At 29.7% G+C, this 17,370-nt stretch overlaps 1 protein-coding gene across 3 annotated transcripts in view; it reads right to left on the bottom strand.

Moving 5' to 3' along the window:
- LOC107439094 (synaptic vesicle 2-related protein) overlaps positions 1 to 17,370 on the bottom strand; it is a 52,208-nt gene that overhangs the window by 5,346 nt on the left and 29,492 nt on the right. The window contains exons 8-16 of one of the 3 annotated variants that reach the window (XR_011636740.1): positions 16,632 to 16,837; positions 15,628 to 15,701; positions 13,673 to 13,789; positions 12,975 to 13,083; positions 10,919 to 11,003; positions 10,725 to 10,814; positions 9,084 to 9,197; positions 4,401 to 6,535; positions 3,636 to 3,850 (exon numbers count right to left, since the gene is read on the bottom strand). Coding sequence is in view for 2 of the 3 variants with exons in the window: in XM_043047333.2 (XP_042903267.1) it covers positions 6,512 to 6,535; positions 9,084 to 9,197; positions 10,725 to 10,814; positions 10,919 to 11,003; positions 12,975 to 13,083; positions 13,673 to 13,789; positions 15,628 to 15,701; positions 16,632 to 16,837 (819 nt within the window). In the remaining variant the exon portion in view is untranslated. Of the gene's footprint in view, positions 1 to 3,635; positions 6,536 to 9,083; positions 9,198 to 10,724; positions 10,815 to 10,918; positions 11,004 to 12,974; positions 13,084 to 13,672; positions 13,790 to 15,627; positions 15,702 to 16,631; positions 16,838 to 17,370 lie in introns of those variants that run through there. The other 2 variants (XM_043047333.2, XM_043047334.2) reach the window with 2 other exon arrangements.

Raw genomic sequence — 17,370 nt, 5'->3', positions numbered from 1 at the left:
TGTTGTTGTTCATTTACGTCGCACTAGAGCTGCACAATGGGCTATTGGCGACGGTCTGGGAAACATCCCTGAGGATGATCCGAAGACATGCCATCACAATTTTGATCCTCTGCGGAGGGGATGGCACCCCCGCTTCGGTAGCCCGACGACCTGCACGGGAAATCGAGCACTTTAGGGTAGAACAGTTTAACGAGGACCCATACCGCACACCCTACGCTGGCTGATCCAAGTGGTCACCCACCCGCACACTGACCGCTTGACATCGGTGATCTGCTGGGAGTCTTAACGGACTGTTGTGTGTAGAAGAAATATTTTACAAGTATCATCTACAAACTGGATCAGGAATATCAAGTGTTCGTAAGTATAAATGTGTGTGATTTATTAATAATATTGTTTGTTTTTATTTGTTGAAAATGTAAATTTTAATAAGTTAAATTACTAGTTGGTAAATTTTCAGATTTTTACTTTATTCGTATATTATTGTTTGATTACTATGATAATCTGTGATGCATTCCAAATAATTAATATTTCAGTTTCAGTAAAACTTTGATTTTTTAGAACTTTTTGTATGTATAATATTCAATTCATACAATACTAGGTAACACATTGTTAAATAATACCTTAACTGATAATGTTGCAGATTTAATCTTAACACATCTTATTGCTACTTTTGGTACGGATAATTATTTTATTTGGATGTAAGGAAATGAACTAAAAAAAAGATTGCTTTGAAGTAAAATGAAAAACAAGTTGATTTCAAAATTTTATGAATTTTCTTTTTCATAAAGAATAGTTTCACTTTGGAATATACATGCACTTCAAGTAATACATATGTTTTCTCAATTAAGACTATCAAGGCTATACTATTGAGATAATCTGCATTTTGGTTCATGGTATTCATAATTTAACTGACCATCTCTCACATTTAGAACCATTAACTTTTAAACTATGTATTTAGGATTATTTTATACCTATTTTTAAAAATAAAGAAAGCGCCTCTCTGACTATAAATGTTAAAAAAATAATTTTAAAATAAATCTGTAAGAATTTTCTTTTACATTTATGCATGCATGAGTTTATTATTCGGTAAATCCCATCTTTCTTATATGAAATCTCTTCTTAAATAAAAATTCATTGTTTTCAATTTTAAATTGATTTTTTGGAGTTTACATAATTTTCATTATTTCTAGTCAAAAATTAAACATTAAACATGGAATCACATTACAAAAATGCTTCACTATGGGGCACTATTTTCTATTTTTTTATTAAATCACCCACACAATTGATTCACTTTTAAATTTGTTCCTTGACAGTTTAAAGAATATTACAACAAAATTAAGAATTATCCAATCCAAAAATCCCAATCTATTAAAATATATTAACACATATTTAATATCCGATTTTATTAAGATAAATTTGAATCTATTTATTTTTCTCGATTGCTGTAATAACTTCCTGTTCAATATTTTTTTTAATTTAATTCTCAAGATCTAGTTTTTATAAAAAAATCATTCAAAAAATTATTTAGCAATCAGAAAATTTTTTAGCAATGGTGTTGAAAGTTAATTCTTAATATTGCTGTAGAATTTTAAATAATTAATGTTTATTATTTTAATTGCATACTTTGAGAGAGCAGTTTTAGGTAGAATTTAGGTAAAATCATACTTGACACGCTTGCCGTGATTTTGAAAAATGTCGCTAAAGCCGGAAAAAAAAGAACTTTTCGGTTAGGCGGGTGCAAAGTAATGATAAATTTTATTTGTTTAAAAAAATTTCAAAAATAATATAAATAAAAAAAAATGGTTTAGGTCTACATTTTTTGACAACATTTTGCTTGTATCCTGTTAACAAAAAAAAACCCCATCAAGAAAGCTTATAAAATAAATTTTAAAAAAAGCACTAACCCTCCGAACCACGCTAAATCTACTACTGCAGATTGAAAGCTTTATCTCCCTCCCAAAAATAATCTCTGTTGCCAAATTCATCATGTAACGCAGTATTTCCCAAACTTATTACTTTTGTGTACCCTTTCTAAATCTTTCGTAATAAAAAAAAATTTCACTTTAAAAAATTGCACAAAAGTTAATAATCACAACTGGCTGTTGACACCACTAATTATTGATTGTTAACTCTGCAAAAAGTCCCCAATAGAAAAATACATAATAGTAAATTTTGATGACTAACTATGTTTTTAGATAAAATTTTGTAAAATTTTCGTTTGTTGTAAGACATTTCGTATAAGAACGCGTACCTCCGCTACCCCTGGGAGTACGCACACCAACCTTTGGGAAACACTGGTGCAACGTATACTAGGATTAAGCCAAAATATTCATATAGAGGAAAAAGCTTGAGATTACTTTAAAATAGAATAAAGGAACAACACGTCGTTTTAAACCTTTAATTCTGAACAATATTCAAAATGAAAAACATAATAACAGAAAATAGCAAGAAGTGAGGATGAATATATATCACAGGTAAATACCATTAAAAAAGGAATGAATAAATAATTTACTGGAAAATACCGCTATACTTTTCATTAATTTTATCCTCACTAGAGTCAAAGATATCAGAATCCTTGTTCATTAATAATTTTTATACGATTTATCTGTCCATTGAGAATTCTGGAAGAAGCAAGACGACAATTATCATTTTAAGAGATATAATCGAAACTTGAATAGAAAATCAAATTCTCATTAGTTTTTATTTAATTTTCATTTTGGATCAGCAAAACGAATTTATTAATTCTCTTTTAATGTAGTATTCATAAATTGTTTTTTAAAGTTCAAAAGTGTGCTACTGGACCTAATGCCATATTTATATATTTTATTTTTTAAAAAAGGAAGCTCTTAAACGTTCGCAGAATTATTTACTCAGGTAAATTCATTGAAAATAATTTTTTGAATCTTAAGCATACTCTTCTAGTAAAAATATTACTGTAACGCAGCTTTTTTTCCTTTTTTTGAATCTATAAACCCACTCCTTAATTTCAACAAAAGTCTAAACTAAGTCTCGCAGATTGAAGTCTATTTTCTAAAATCACTGTTGCAAGAGCCATAATGACTCAGGGGATAGAGCGTTTGCCTTCCAATGAGGTGAACCGGGTTCCAATTCCAGGATGGCTCATCGATACGAATTCCGCACCGACCACAGTACTGACGTAAAATATCCTCCGTGGAAGACAGATCATGGGTTAGAGTCTCTTTGCTGTCAGGCTAACCGCGAGAGATTTTCTTCTATATGCAACGCAAGTAGGAGTTAGTTCCCTCAAAAAGTCCTCCACGCAAGCCTTTAGTTCGAAATTACAAGGTTACGAAATTGAGTAACTGAAAATTCAAAATTTCGCCTACGGTTATAAAATAAAATAAAATCACTGTTTCAAACTGGTTTGAAAGTACTTCTGATATAAAAGTAACAAGTTTAAAACAAAATAAAGATTATCTATAAGTGACTTCATTTTCTGTAAAATAAGTAGTTTTCTCGATAAATGGAATGAAAATGAAAAATATTTGCTATATGAATATAATTGATGATTTTATCACTGTATTGGAGTTCTTTACTACTGATTAATTTTGATTATAATGCATCCTTCTAGCTCAAAAAATAAACATAAATTTTTAATAAGAACGAAACAGAAATTAGGATAAGAATTCTATTTATTGAATAGTTTTTAATTACAAGCACAGAACTTCTTTGTAAAATAAATAATCACAAATATAATTAAGTAAATTTAAAATGTCACATAATAAATATATTTTTATTGCCTTTTTAAATTACACTTGTCAGACTATTTCCAAAAATATAACACTCACTTCCTTCATATAAACTGTTGAACAACAGCTTAATAGTTTCTCTATTTTACATCCTGATTCCTAAATCGTTTAATTGAACAAATTTTCTTTAAGTGTTTCCATATTAAGCAGAATTGTTTGAAAAAATTAGTTAATACGAAATTGTTGTAAATATCTTGTAGGTTCATCGAATAAGCCGGTAATTTACGTACAATACACTTTCTTTTTGCAAGACTAATTGGATAAGTCTTCAGTATTTTCCGATAAATTGACACTTTTTTTTTACAATGAGCTGGCATAATTTTATCCCAATAAAAAAATTATCTTTCATTGCTCAATAAAATTGAATTATTTCAAGCTATAAGCTCATATTAGTTAAATCGTAAATAACCTTATGGAAGATTTATTGCAATTGGAATAATCAAAGTCAGTCTGAGTAATTCTTCGCATAATTCTTTTTGAGACTGAACCAATATAGACTGATTGTTATGAGCATAAAAATATCAAGCGGATTAAAAGATAATGCCACCTATTCCAATTAGCCTACATAATTCCAAAATTCCGAAGCCATTTGCTGAGTTTCTTTTTTCAACTAACTTACGATACGTATGCTTTAAAATTTAAGGTTTATCGTTTAATTATTCAAAACCAAATAGCAGAGTCAAAATCTTATAGGATTCTCGCTTGTGAATTATCTATATTGATACTAGATGTTAATTTTTAAATAAGATTGGAAAAAAATTGGAATTCTTATACAATGAAGAAATGATATGTAAAGGATGATTGTGAGGGGAAAACATTCTTCATTTAACGATTGCGTATAGGTGTTCTAACTATTAACAATTGTAAGTTATAACAATGAGCCCTCACAGGCGTGCCTAAATATTTACACAATTAACCTTGCACACTATTGAAGTAGGTGCAAGGATAATTGTGAAGCCATGCTCCTAAGTTTGTGTAAATAAATAAATGACAGAAATGTGTTGTGACTTCAGTATATATTTAGACAATTATAGCTGTTTTTCTGCTCACGATGTAGCCTCAGAAACATGGGGATAATGAGCAGAAAAATATATATTTTAAAAAAGTGCAAACATTCTACAAAATGTACCAAAAAAATACCAACAAAAAGTACCAACACTTCAAAGTTTTATGCTATCATTCTCTTACTTATCACATAGGTCTCGTTAGCATCTGATTTATTAGACCTCTAATAATTTTCGACAAAATTAGTTTCTTTTCAGAAACTAATTTTCTTGTAGTAATAACGTCTTTACAATCTACATTTCAAAATAAAGTTAATTTTTTTCATCCTTAATCAGGAATACATATTAAAATACACTGAGGGAAATTGCTGGATTAAAATGGTTAAATAGCAATTTATTTAATTGTTATTTCACCATATTCAACCACGATAGTCAAATAATTATAAAAGAGATGATTTTCGAGCTGTTAAATGTGATAAAAAAACGCGCTTATTGATTGTTTTTACCAACCAGAATTCTGCCAGCCAACAAATACCCCGCCAACTAAGCCAACCTTATAAATCAATTTTGTTCTGCGCTTCTGGGTACATACTGTAGCAAAGAGGGCTAATCAGACAATCTCATGACCGGTTGAACAGGGGTTCGAATCCCAGCGTTGATACCGCAATATTTCCTCCAATCTTTTAAAACATTAAGAGTTTCTAGAGTCTTATACTCTTCATTTGGGGATCCTAGACCATTAGATTGCGAAACTATTAATCACGAATAAGTGGCATAGCTCCAATGTTCATTAAGTTTCATTCTTATGGTTTATTAATTCCAGGAGTAAATGGTTACAAAACCGTGTAGCTTTGTATTCACGTTTTTTTAACAGTGCTAGTTGTAAACGAATTAAAAACCGTAAATGTAAAGAAATTTTCTTAACCATTAACTTTATGGTTAATTGGGTGGACAGACAGTTGACGGTGGATATTGTACGGTAATTTCAGAATGAAAATTCTAACAGTATAGTCGTTGCATCCAGTGAGTATAAATATTACATACTCGTAAGGCTAAAAAGACAATCAAAAGATTATCGAAAACAAATGAAGAATTTACCTACAGTTTGATGTTATTCGTAGAAATTGCGATTTAGTAATTGCTAGTGACCATCTTTCTGGCAGGTAAAATAAAAGTTAAAATAACAATGAGTATGGAGAATGTTCAATGAAATAATTTTTTTAAAAACCTTTTGGCTGATGATTTTTAATAAGTGACCAACAAACAAAATTCTTGAAATATTTTTATTGCATTGGAAAAAGCTGTGTTCTTCTATGTATGTATGGAAAATGAATTGTACATTTCCATGAATTCTTAAAGTACTCGAAATCTCCACCTCATTTTATTCTTTAAAATTATGCTTTAAATTATTTTCTACTTCTTCAAAATAAATCTTAAAACAAGAAAAGAAACCCAATGTTTTGAAATAACGGTTCCATGAGCAATTCATTTTCGTAATAGTTTTGTAATATTCAATTTTAAAATTTTGTTTTAAGATTAAACATCCTGAACAAAATCATTTGTACTTTAAAATTGTTTCACAACAGTATTTCATTAATTTTATACATCTAATTTAATAATTGAACTAATGTGAATTTATGATTCGCGGGAAATGTGAATCTTAGTGTTTGTGTATTTCTTTCAACATTATTAAAGGGATTTTACTCCTTTTCTTTTTCATCATGAAGTTAGCTTAAATCAGGATTTCTCCACCAAGACATCCTAAAAATTAAAACAAAATTTAATATTAATGCAAATTAAAAGGTACAGAAAAGTCATAAGTTTAAAATTAGTATTTGATTGAATGAATCGCATGAGTTAGATGAATTAAACCTAAAAATGTTCTAATTGAAATGTTGGTAGGATTAATGGCTTGCATATAAGTGTAAAATCATTAAAATCTTATACAATCATCTCAGAGTTTCTAGTTTGTTATAAATTAAAGAAGAATCATTGTAGATTCGTTTAATCTTGAAATATTATTTTTTTACTGCAGTAAGTGTTGTTCTTTGCTTAAACTATATATTACGAATGTAGTTTGACGTAGTAGTTTGAATGTAGTTAGTATATCCCGTGCAATAATAAACTAGCATATTTGAGATCACCCCCTCGAAAGATTAAGTTTAAGTCCCAGAACGTGAATATCCGATTATTAGATCAAAAGTTATACAGGGTGATCCATTTCTTTTTGCCGCACTGTACAGCAGTCACTTCCTCGACGACAGTCGCTCCTGCGCTAATGCTGATGTCTGAATTTTTAGCATTTCCTGACATGGAGGACTTAGTATTGTTTAATTTCATTTTGTTAAATAAAATTTTTTTATCGGGTTCTTTTTATTACCTATCTGTCATGTTTACCACCATTTCGTGACACAGTTGGTTTCATGCCTAGCGCTTTACGATTCACATTCAAACAATGGGTTGTATAGGGATTTGTACTTGTATAATTGTGTTCTATCACCCATTAATATATGGGGCAATCCATACAAAATTTACACCTATGATGCAAAAATGATATAATTTATTTTTTTTATTGTTCTTTATTGAAAATAAATCGACACGTATTTTTGCGTTTTTGTTTAAATTGCATATTTTTGACTATACGAATTTTTGAAAATTTCGCTTTTTTGAGCACACGACTCTGCAAGTTATTTTTTAACGTATTGCCATCCAACAACAAAAATATTTAAATACACTTTCTTGAAGTGATTTTTCTCAAACTTTAAGAAAATCAACATTAAAATATAAAATTTTTTGTTTTTGACATAAAAAAATTCATTTTTTGAAAAAAACAACTTTTTTTTGCAATTTGGGCATCTTTGATTTTTTTTATATTTCGACAGTGTGAAGTATAATCAATAATGATATTAATTCTAAATTTTTGGAATGGTAAGACACTTTGTTCGAAAGATATAAACAAAACAGTGACGGCGCGCACTCCGCGTTCTAGTTTAGTAGGTAGCGGATGAGTTCGAGAACAGTCGAGCCATATTCTACATACATACGCGGAGTGCGCACCGTCACTGTTTTGTTTATATCTTTCGAACAAAGTGTCTTACCATTCCAAAAATTTGGAATTAATATCATTATTGATTATACTTCACACTGTCGAAATATAAAAAAAATCAAAGATGTCCAAATTGCAAAAAAAAGTTGTTTTTTTAAAAAAATGAATTTTTTTATGTCAAAAACAAAAAATTTTATATTTTAATGTTGATTTTCTTAAAGTTTGAGAAAAATCACTTCAAGAAAGTGTATTTAAATATTTTTGTTGTTGGATGGCAATACGTTAAAAAATAACTTGCAAAGTCGTGTGCTCAAAAAAGCGAAATTCGTATAGTAAAATTCGTATAGTAAAAAATATGCAATTTAAACAAAAACGCAAATATACGTGTCGATTTATTTTCAATAAAGAACAATAAAAAAATAAATTATATCATTTTTGTATCATAGGTGTAAATTTTGTATGGATTGCCCCATATGTACAATGAGTTTTGAAACACCAGTATGAAGTATTCTCTCCGGCCAATATCGCAGCAGCTTATGTAATAGCCTTTATTTCCGCCTTGATGTTGGTGTTCAATTCCAAAGGACAGTCATTAATTTAGTTATTTTTAAATTAAATTTAGAAATGTAAATAATTTAAATATAAATAATTTTATTTTATTCATTAATTTTTTACTACTTTGTTTAACCAATGTTAAACAAAAAAGTACTATAAAAAAAATAAGTTACATAATAAAAAAAATCAAATATGAATAGGGTAATGCAACCGACTAGGTGTAAGGAGAATATTTTAAAATTTTTTACACATGACAAGAGATATTATAATCTTCCAGCAGCTATTATTATAATGTCAGTTATTATTTTCTGTTTGACAGATTGAATTTTTACTGTAGTTTGCACATCTAGTAATATCTACAATTAAAATAATTTTAATGAATTAAATTGCTTATGTTAAAATTAATAATATTTGTAATTAACAGACTTATCAACAAAAAAAAAATTTTCATTTAATTTTCTGTCTTCGAAAATCGAACTCCGAACAAATGGACACCAAACAAGTAAGTTACCACCAAAGTGGTTGACCAGAACGCAATTTACCTTCATTTTTTCAGAATTGGGAAGCTGGCCAGTGCACTATATTTTGTTAAGAAGTTGAACATCCAAAAGATATACAACAAATACACTTAGTCTCATCTCCAAGTGAATTAACCATAAGTCTTCTCATCCCTGTAATAGAGCAAAATAATTTAAATTTTTTACTAACCTTCATTTTCATTCCTTTAGTTTCAAATGGCAAAAATAATGCAGCTATCCCTGATAGAAATATAACTCCAGCCAGCAGAGACATGGCTGCGATTGGACTATCAATAACTAGAACCTAAAAATGCAGAAAACATTCGAATATGTTGAAAGTCATGTTGTACAGTGCGCAAAATAAAAAACAGACCTCCCTGAATGACTATCTAATGATGGGATCTTCACATTCTAGAACTCAATCTTATGGTTTGAAGGGGTTATCTCAAATATGTTGATTAATTAGTGCAGGCAATAAAGTTACGAAATCAGACACGAAAATATAGTTTCTCAGAATGAACAACTTTGTTTTCGACAGATTCGGATTTCTGACCCCCTAAGAATATAGAGAGTAATCGCAATCTGGAAAATATTGTCCCCATAGTTTGGACAGGAGAGCGATCTACTAGACCGATTACGCTCAGATTTTGCATTTCAGCTTGTCAAATTACATCCTTCAAAATGGTGTAAAAAGTTGAATACCTTGCAGTTAAAAATTGTTTCGACTATTGTTAAATAAAATAATAAAAAATAATAAATATTTACTTAGCGTTATTTTTTGCTTGGAATTATTTTTGAATAAACGAATTTTATAATTGTGTGCAAATGATTAGCAATTCGCTTTAAAAGTTCTCACGAAATGGCGAAATTTGCAAAAGATAAATTATCATTAAGTGGCTAAATTTTCGAATTCTCTTTGCCTATATGAACTATTGGGATTACGATTATCGCCCTTATTTTGAGAGTCAAAAATTGAATTTTTTGCTTGGAATTATTTTTGAATAAACGAATTTTATAATTGTGTGCAAATGATTAGCAATTCGCTTAAAAAGTTCTCACGAAATGGCGAAATTTGCAAAAGATAAATTATCATTAAGTGGCCAAATTTTCGAATTCTCTCTTGCCTATATGAGCTATTGGGATTCCGATTATCGCCCTTATTTTGAGAGTCAAAAATTCAAACCAGTCGGAAAAAGGATATTTTTTCCGAACACGTTTCTGTGTCTGATTTCATTACTTAAAATATCTTCTGAAAATTATTAATTAGCATATTTGAGATCACCCCCAGAAACTAATTAAGATTGAGTCCTAGAACGTGAAGATCTGATCTAAAGTTTTTCAGGATGGACCGTTTTTTTGTTTTTCGCAGTGAAATTAATTTCTTGGTGGATATGAAAAAGCATTGATCACTTAAATCACAAATATTTGATAATTTCTTAAATCACTGTCGAGAAAATCATAGAATTTGATAGTTAAAAGACCAAATTCGTAAAAAGTGCTTTAGAATAAAAAAAACTATTTCATTTGAACATGAATTAAAATTTCTTCATGTCTCCTCATATTTGACCAATATTTTTTTATTTAAAATAATTTTGAATATTGGTGAAAATTAAATTCTCCAGTTAAGTTTGTCTTCTAAAAGTGGCGAAGTAGTGACTTCATTTCAAAAGTAGTTAGTAGTCTCCACATTTAAAAAAAGTAGTTGTAGTTAACTACAATTGTGATAAAATAGTCATAGCTAACTACAAAGAAAATGTAGTTCTTCCAACCACTGATTGAAACCTACATAAAACATAATAAGACTAGAAAACCTGAATAAATCCCCATTTACCTGAGCAACGTAAGGAACCATAATCCCTCCAAGTCTGCAGAACGAGCTGCCTGTTCCCATGGCTAAAGCTCTAAACGTTGTCGGAAAAAGCTGTAAATGGGATAAGAATCATATTTTATTCATGTCTGAGTAAAATATTAACTCATTTTTATTAAAATTTGAGAGTATTCAAAATTTATATTGATACGACTTACTTCTGTAGTCATAATGTAAATCAACTGAAATACGGCTAACAAAATAGCTCTTGCTCCAAAAAGGACTAGAAGTATGATGATTTTGCTATAAAAAAAAGTAAATACAATTATTCGAGTGATTGAGTTTCTAAGTCAGTGCTTCGGCGTATTATACCCTCTGCGCAAGAGCTCTCATATTTTTTTTTTAAAAGCGTACGTTCCGTGCTTGCGCAGAGGATGCAGTACGCTGAGTTGCTGACTTCGGTGCTTCGTGTGTGTCCATCCATTAAAATATTATTTAAAATTTATTTCATGAGACTAAACAAATTTTTTTTTCATAATTTCTTAAAAACAGATTTTGTTAATATTATAATTATAATCTTGAAAGTGCAAGAAATATGATCCATAATCGCATCAAATCAGTCAAATCAGCCCTCGTTGCTTATTTTAAGTCACGGGATCACGTCATAAAAGTTCTACGTTGAAGAGGCTTTTTGCAAACATTCAACGTCTCTTTGCAAAAGGCCTTACAAATAACGTCAACACTGACAAAACGCCGGATTTATCGGGAGGGGTAACAAACCATGTTCGTGAGACAATATTATTCTCATGGGAGTAGCCAGTTATAACTCAACTCTTCACTTACTTGTGTTGTTGTTGTCACGAAAGTCCAGCAGGGCTTGACTATAGTGCGGCTTTGAGGAGAACTCCTCCGAACTAAATGTCTGGGCCTGTCTGCTGCTATGGTTGCAAGCTAGAGCACATATCTAATGGGGGGTGTAATGGAGGAATGAAGGTGTTAATTAGTTTACTCACGCTGACCTATGCAAAAAACAAGACAAAACTATTCACCCCACACTCTTATTCGAAGTGACGTTTCCTCGTAACCATGGTACCCGCCACGACGCGAGACTGATATCTGAAGGAGTTCTTCTGAAAGCCGCACTATAGATTCATAAGCCAAACAACCTCAGGAAGTCTAAGTCCAGTAATGGACTACCAAGAAGATCTTAATAGCTGAACTCCAGGCACTCCGAGATTTTTGAGTTTGGGAAGCCTGTTCAGAGAAGCGTCTGGTGCATACGTCATAAATTCTTAAACCATCTGTGAATGTCATAGTTCTGAGAAGGAGGGCGAGAGCAGTTTGAACCTGCCTGTTACATTTAATCTTTCAAGAACCACCAGGTCTGTGGCCCCTGATGCACCGGGGAAATTGACCGAATTGCATTTCCACTCGACTTAGTTTGGTGAATATATCTATGTATAGGTAAGAGGCTTGGTGGAATCACCTGCTAGTGAAATAATTTATTCAAGATGCTCAGTAGCTTGCTACTGGTCGATGATGCTGAATCTCGATGTTTAAAAGGTTGAGACTTAACCGGAAGGCTCTCTCTCCCTTTGTTTGAAAAAGCTAGTAAGATTCTTCCGGAAGATGAGTCTGTGAACGAGATTTGGCTATGTGTAGATAATAGTATGTTAACTTTTTCATCTAATCAATTGTAATTTAATTCATGTTTCACAGTTGTCGAATAAATAAATATTTCTGCAAGAGTTTTGTTTCTTGAGTTCAGTCAGTGCTATATATTTATTTGCTTATCGTTGTCGGGGAAAGAATGCCCATACGCGCCATTCTGTTTGAAGACTACTTGTAAAATACCTCCTCTTTATATTTTGAGATTTTTCTTCTTTTTTTTTCAAGAAAACCTCATTTTGTATTGACTGTCTTTGTTTATAATAACATTTAATTTCGCAACGTTGAGAATGATGTTTAAACTTGGAGTGTTACGTAGTTCTTTTTTTCAGTTCCTTTGCTAAAATAAAGTACACCATTAATCAATTCTAATCACATAATTGAAAAATTAATAAAAAAAAACAATAAGTTTATTAGTTTTTTTAAAAAAAAAAACTTTTTGGTATTGAAATAAAATAAAATTTAAAAAAAATTTGGTAAAAATAAAATTAAATAAAAATAAAACAGTACTCATACATTAGAAGTTAGCAGTTTTAAGGGTGTGAATCGAACGTCGTAAAACGTTGACATTAATTATTTAAATGAAAGCAACTAAATATGACTTACTGTGTTCTAAGTAACAGTAGGAGTACTAACACTGAACTGATGATACAAGACCCACATAAAAGAGCTTTGCGACTCATACACTCCACTAACAGTGTGAAGATTATAATACCTAAACAAACAATATAATAAACGTATGTTCTGTTAAAAAAAATACTAAGCCATCAAATTTACAGACTTATTTGGTCTGTTGCTTAGATAGCTGACATAGTCTATTGCTTAGATAAAACATAGTTTAGATAGCTGATGAACAATATTGTTTGGAAACTACGATTTTTTACAATAGATATTTTTCTTTTAAAAAACAAAGCATAAAAATTTTAAATTATCAGTTATAACAGAAGTGATTTTTAAAAAAATAATATATAGATAAAATAAAATGTTTTTGAATATATTTAAAGAAGCTTTCATTACATTATATATTTAAATTATTAGGTTAATTGAAATTAGAGACATAATTTATAATAATGATATAATAAGCAAATCAAGTATANTGCTTGGAAAAGCTTTGCAAATTATATGTAAATGTTCTTGAATATATTTAATGAAGTTTTTTTTAACATTATATATTTAAATTATTAGGTTAATTGAAATTAGAGACATAATTTATAATGATTATATAATAAGCAAATCAAGTATATATGTTATAAAAATGTACGGAAGAATAAGTTACAATTAAATATTTAAAATGTATAGATTACCAGGAAATTCTGCAGCTGTTGTCCACAGTAAATCTATGTAAAACTGTTGAGAAAATTTCGCACAAGGTACTAAAGAATTCATATCATCAGCAAGACTTTCGGTACTATTTTTATCCACTAAAAAATTCAAATATTACTATTGTTATCTTGAAGAAAGGTTTTCACGACTTCAAAAAAATTTATTTTTAAAAAATATTTAATTGTATGCATAACTTGTAAAAAACATGTGTAGAGAATAAAGAGTATCGGATGTATAGAGTATATATCTCACAGGCTAATTGTAAAATCCGGCTTTTTGCAAACTTCCAACGTTTCTTAGCAAAAAGTCTTACAAATGAAGTCAACACTGATAAAAGGCCTGATAAATAAATATCTGAAATTAAAATGATAGAAATAATGGGATAAAGGGCTAATGGGAGCCAATAGTGTTTTAAAAAATCTCTGAGTTTTCTCTAAATCTAATTTTCAAAAATTGATATACAAATCTTTTGAAATTTTGAACACTTCATTTGAATAGAATTAACTAAATATTAAGTAAGGAATTTTTTCCTTTCATCGCACAAACCTTTACAACAGACTCTAATTTTTACCAAATGTTGTATTTTTTTAAATATTTTACTGAGTTTTCTGAATTATTTCAATCAAAATAATTCATTGGATTGAAATAATTCATAATCTGAATTATTTCAATCAAAATTCAATTGAATTATTTCAAATTCAAATCTGAATTATTTTCAAATTTCTTGTTAATATCTAGTTCATTTTATCAGTGGAAATATGCCAAATTTCTCAAAAACTAACCATTTTTTTAAAAATCATTATAATTTTTTTTTATAATTTTTTCGTATCGACTATTTGGAAATGTTTATAACCGAGGTAATTTTTCATAATCACGAAGATAATTTTTTCTAAATGATCACCAAAAATCAGTTCTCAATTCCGAAACTTCAAACTGTTTTTTTGGAAAATTTCACAAAATTGTTCAAATGTGCTTCTTTATGTTTCTAAAAAGTAACTCTTTTATTATAATGCAAAAATTTAATAAATAAGATTTTTCCCTCCTAATCTTATGTAATCTCTTAACCCTTTAAAATACAATATTCTCGAATTTTTTTTTTTTTTTTTTTTTTTATTTTCATAATATTTTCTCGCTAATTTTTTTTTATGATTGATAACTCTTTTACATCATTCGCAAAATTTATCGTTGAAAAAATATGCCTCCCAAATGTGGTGAACCGAGTTAGAGACCCAGCGAAGGCTGATCGATACGAATTTCGCACCCAACTTACACTGACCACAGTACTAACGTAAAATATTCTCAGTAGTAGACTGATCATAAGTTAGTCTCCTTGCGCTCAGGCTAACCGTGAGAGTTTCAAGTGGTTTTCCTCTTCATGTAACGCAAATGCGGGTTACTTCCATCAAAAAGTCCTTAACGAAGGCAAAATTTCTTCCAATTCTTGATTCAGGAGTCCCCTTGTCTTCTGAATTGGTATCAAAATTACAAGATTACGGAGTTGAAGATTGATAGTCGTAAACTGAAAATTGGAACGCTGTCAACAACTGTTATTAAATAATAAAGTAAACATTTAAATTTTAACTTGAAATTAGAACTAAAACTAAACTTTTTTCTTAGCTTTAGATTTCCAAGTATCTATAAAGGTGAAATAAAATTGGTCAAGAAAAGTTTCCTCTCAGTGTAACATTCCCTGAACAAGTCGCTAAAACAAATTTCTTTTCTCTTCCTTTTGATTTGTCAAATAAATGCGTGTAATAGAATTCGGAATATTGGTGACTCTTTTGATTTATTTGTACAAACACATACTATAAGTTAAAATAATGATAAAAATAACACAACAATCATACATAACAATAAAAAATTTCTTGCATCTCTTAGTGAAATGAGTCTCCATTTCAATAGTTTAAATGATAAGATATGAGGTCTGCAAACCTACCTATCAAATTTCCCTTTTGTACTATTATGGGACTCACTAATGCGATTCCATAGTATGCAAATGCAGAGGCAAGCCTACAAAGCAAAATTTATTTTATTTTTCATTGATAATTTGAAGATAAATACTTTTAACATATCATGCGTACTTAAGAATATGCGATATATTTTTTAAAAAGGTGCATGACCAGTTTGATGGTAAAAATGTCTAATTTAAAGGACGACAAAGTTTAACCGGTATAAAAATTGACGCAAAAGAGAATATACAGCTCTATAATAAAACTTGATAAATATTGAATATTAAAAATTTGAAATAAAAAGTTGCGTCTTGATGACGTCACACTACTATTTATTAACTTTTAATCGTATTAAATTTTGATGTAATTTGTCTCTAGTATTACTGTCCGTTATGTTCGTTAATAGAGGTAATAAGAAAGAAAACCGAACTTAATAATCATACGTCAAAGTTTTAAAAACTCTTAAACTATACGCAGAATATTCAGCAGTATTCTGTGGTGTATTTTCACCAAATTTTGCTCAAGCACGATCTTACTCATGTGAGAATTTTTCAATGACAATATGATGCAACTTTAGAGTTAAAGCAGATGATTTTTAATTTAATCACTGTTTACCGCAGTGATGATTCTAACTAATGCAGACTCAATATATACAAAGTCACTTTTCCTAATCGAACTTAAACATTTATTGCACCTATTTACTTACCCAGTATCTGACGTCATGATCATTATCAACGACGTCAGCAACCGGGTTGATAAAATGAGTTTCGTTGAGAGTTCAAATTATAAGATCAAATTAGATAATGTTTTTAATATTCTCGTTTGTAGTTCGTGCTGTAACGCAAAATTTTTTGAAGAAACATTATAAACAATGAAATAAACTCTGATAAACAATGTAGCTTTGCTTGGAAAAGCTTTGCAAATTATATGTTAGACGTTTTTTATGTCCGAAATTAGGTTTTGGGATTTTATTTACACTAATAATACATACCATATATACCAAATCAAGAGAGTTGTAAGTCTGTATTCTTTTCCTAACAGATCTTTGATTCTACCTCTTCTGTAACTTGTTGTGACTTCCACTAATTTTCCAGGTGGTAACTCAACGCCGTTTGTATCAGCCATTTTTTGAAGAATATCTGTTGCTTTTTTATACTGGTTGCTCACTAAATAATACCTTGCACTTTCTGGATACCACTGGGGAAAAAAAGATTAAAATGCATCGAGTAACTACGCAAAAAAAACTCAATTAAGCGTATTCTAAGAGAAAAATATATAATTTTACGAATGAGGTACTTTTAGAGAATGTGTTTATGCTGCCATATTTTAAACTCATTGATTTGAATCTTTATTAAGTGCCAACAAAGTTCAAAAATTTTAGCTTGACATTGTCGAAATGTGAATGTGGAAGTTTTCGGGAAAGAATTCCGTTAAAATAATTAACTAATCTTTTTTACTGGGTAGATCCGAATAAATTTCCCGTTTCAAATTTCTACTGATCACTGCTAAACCAACCGGCATCGTTTTTTCCTCCAATCGGCAAAATAGAATGAGCAAAAGTAACGGAAAGAGTTTAGAGCCACATAACAAGGGATTCACGAGGTGAACATTAAAAAAAATATGGTACATGTCTCTAGCAGTGTTTGTAGTTTAAATTTGTAAAAAAAATTTAAATTGTACCAAAAGTCTCCAGTTTTGGGGGTTGAATCGTGTGGGTCAGAGGATGAAGC

Source organism: Parasteatoda tepidariorum, chromosome 5 (assembly GCF_043381705.1).
Source record: "Parasteatoda tepidariorum isolate YZ-2023 chromosome 5, CAS_Ptep_4.0, whole genome shotgun sequence".
NCBI classification, from domain to species: Eukaryota; Metazoa; Arthropoda; class Arachnida; order Araneae; family Theridiidae; genus Parasteatoda; species Parasteatoda tepidariorum.
Note: the sequence above shows the minus strand (reverse complement) of the source record. Positions and strands in the feature narration are given on the sequence as shown.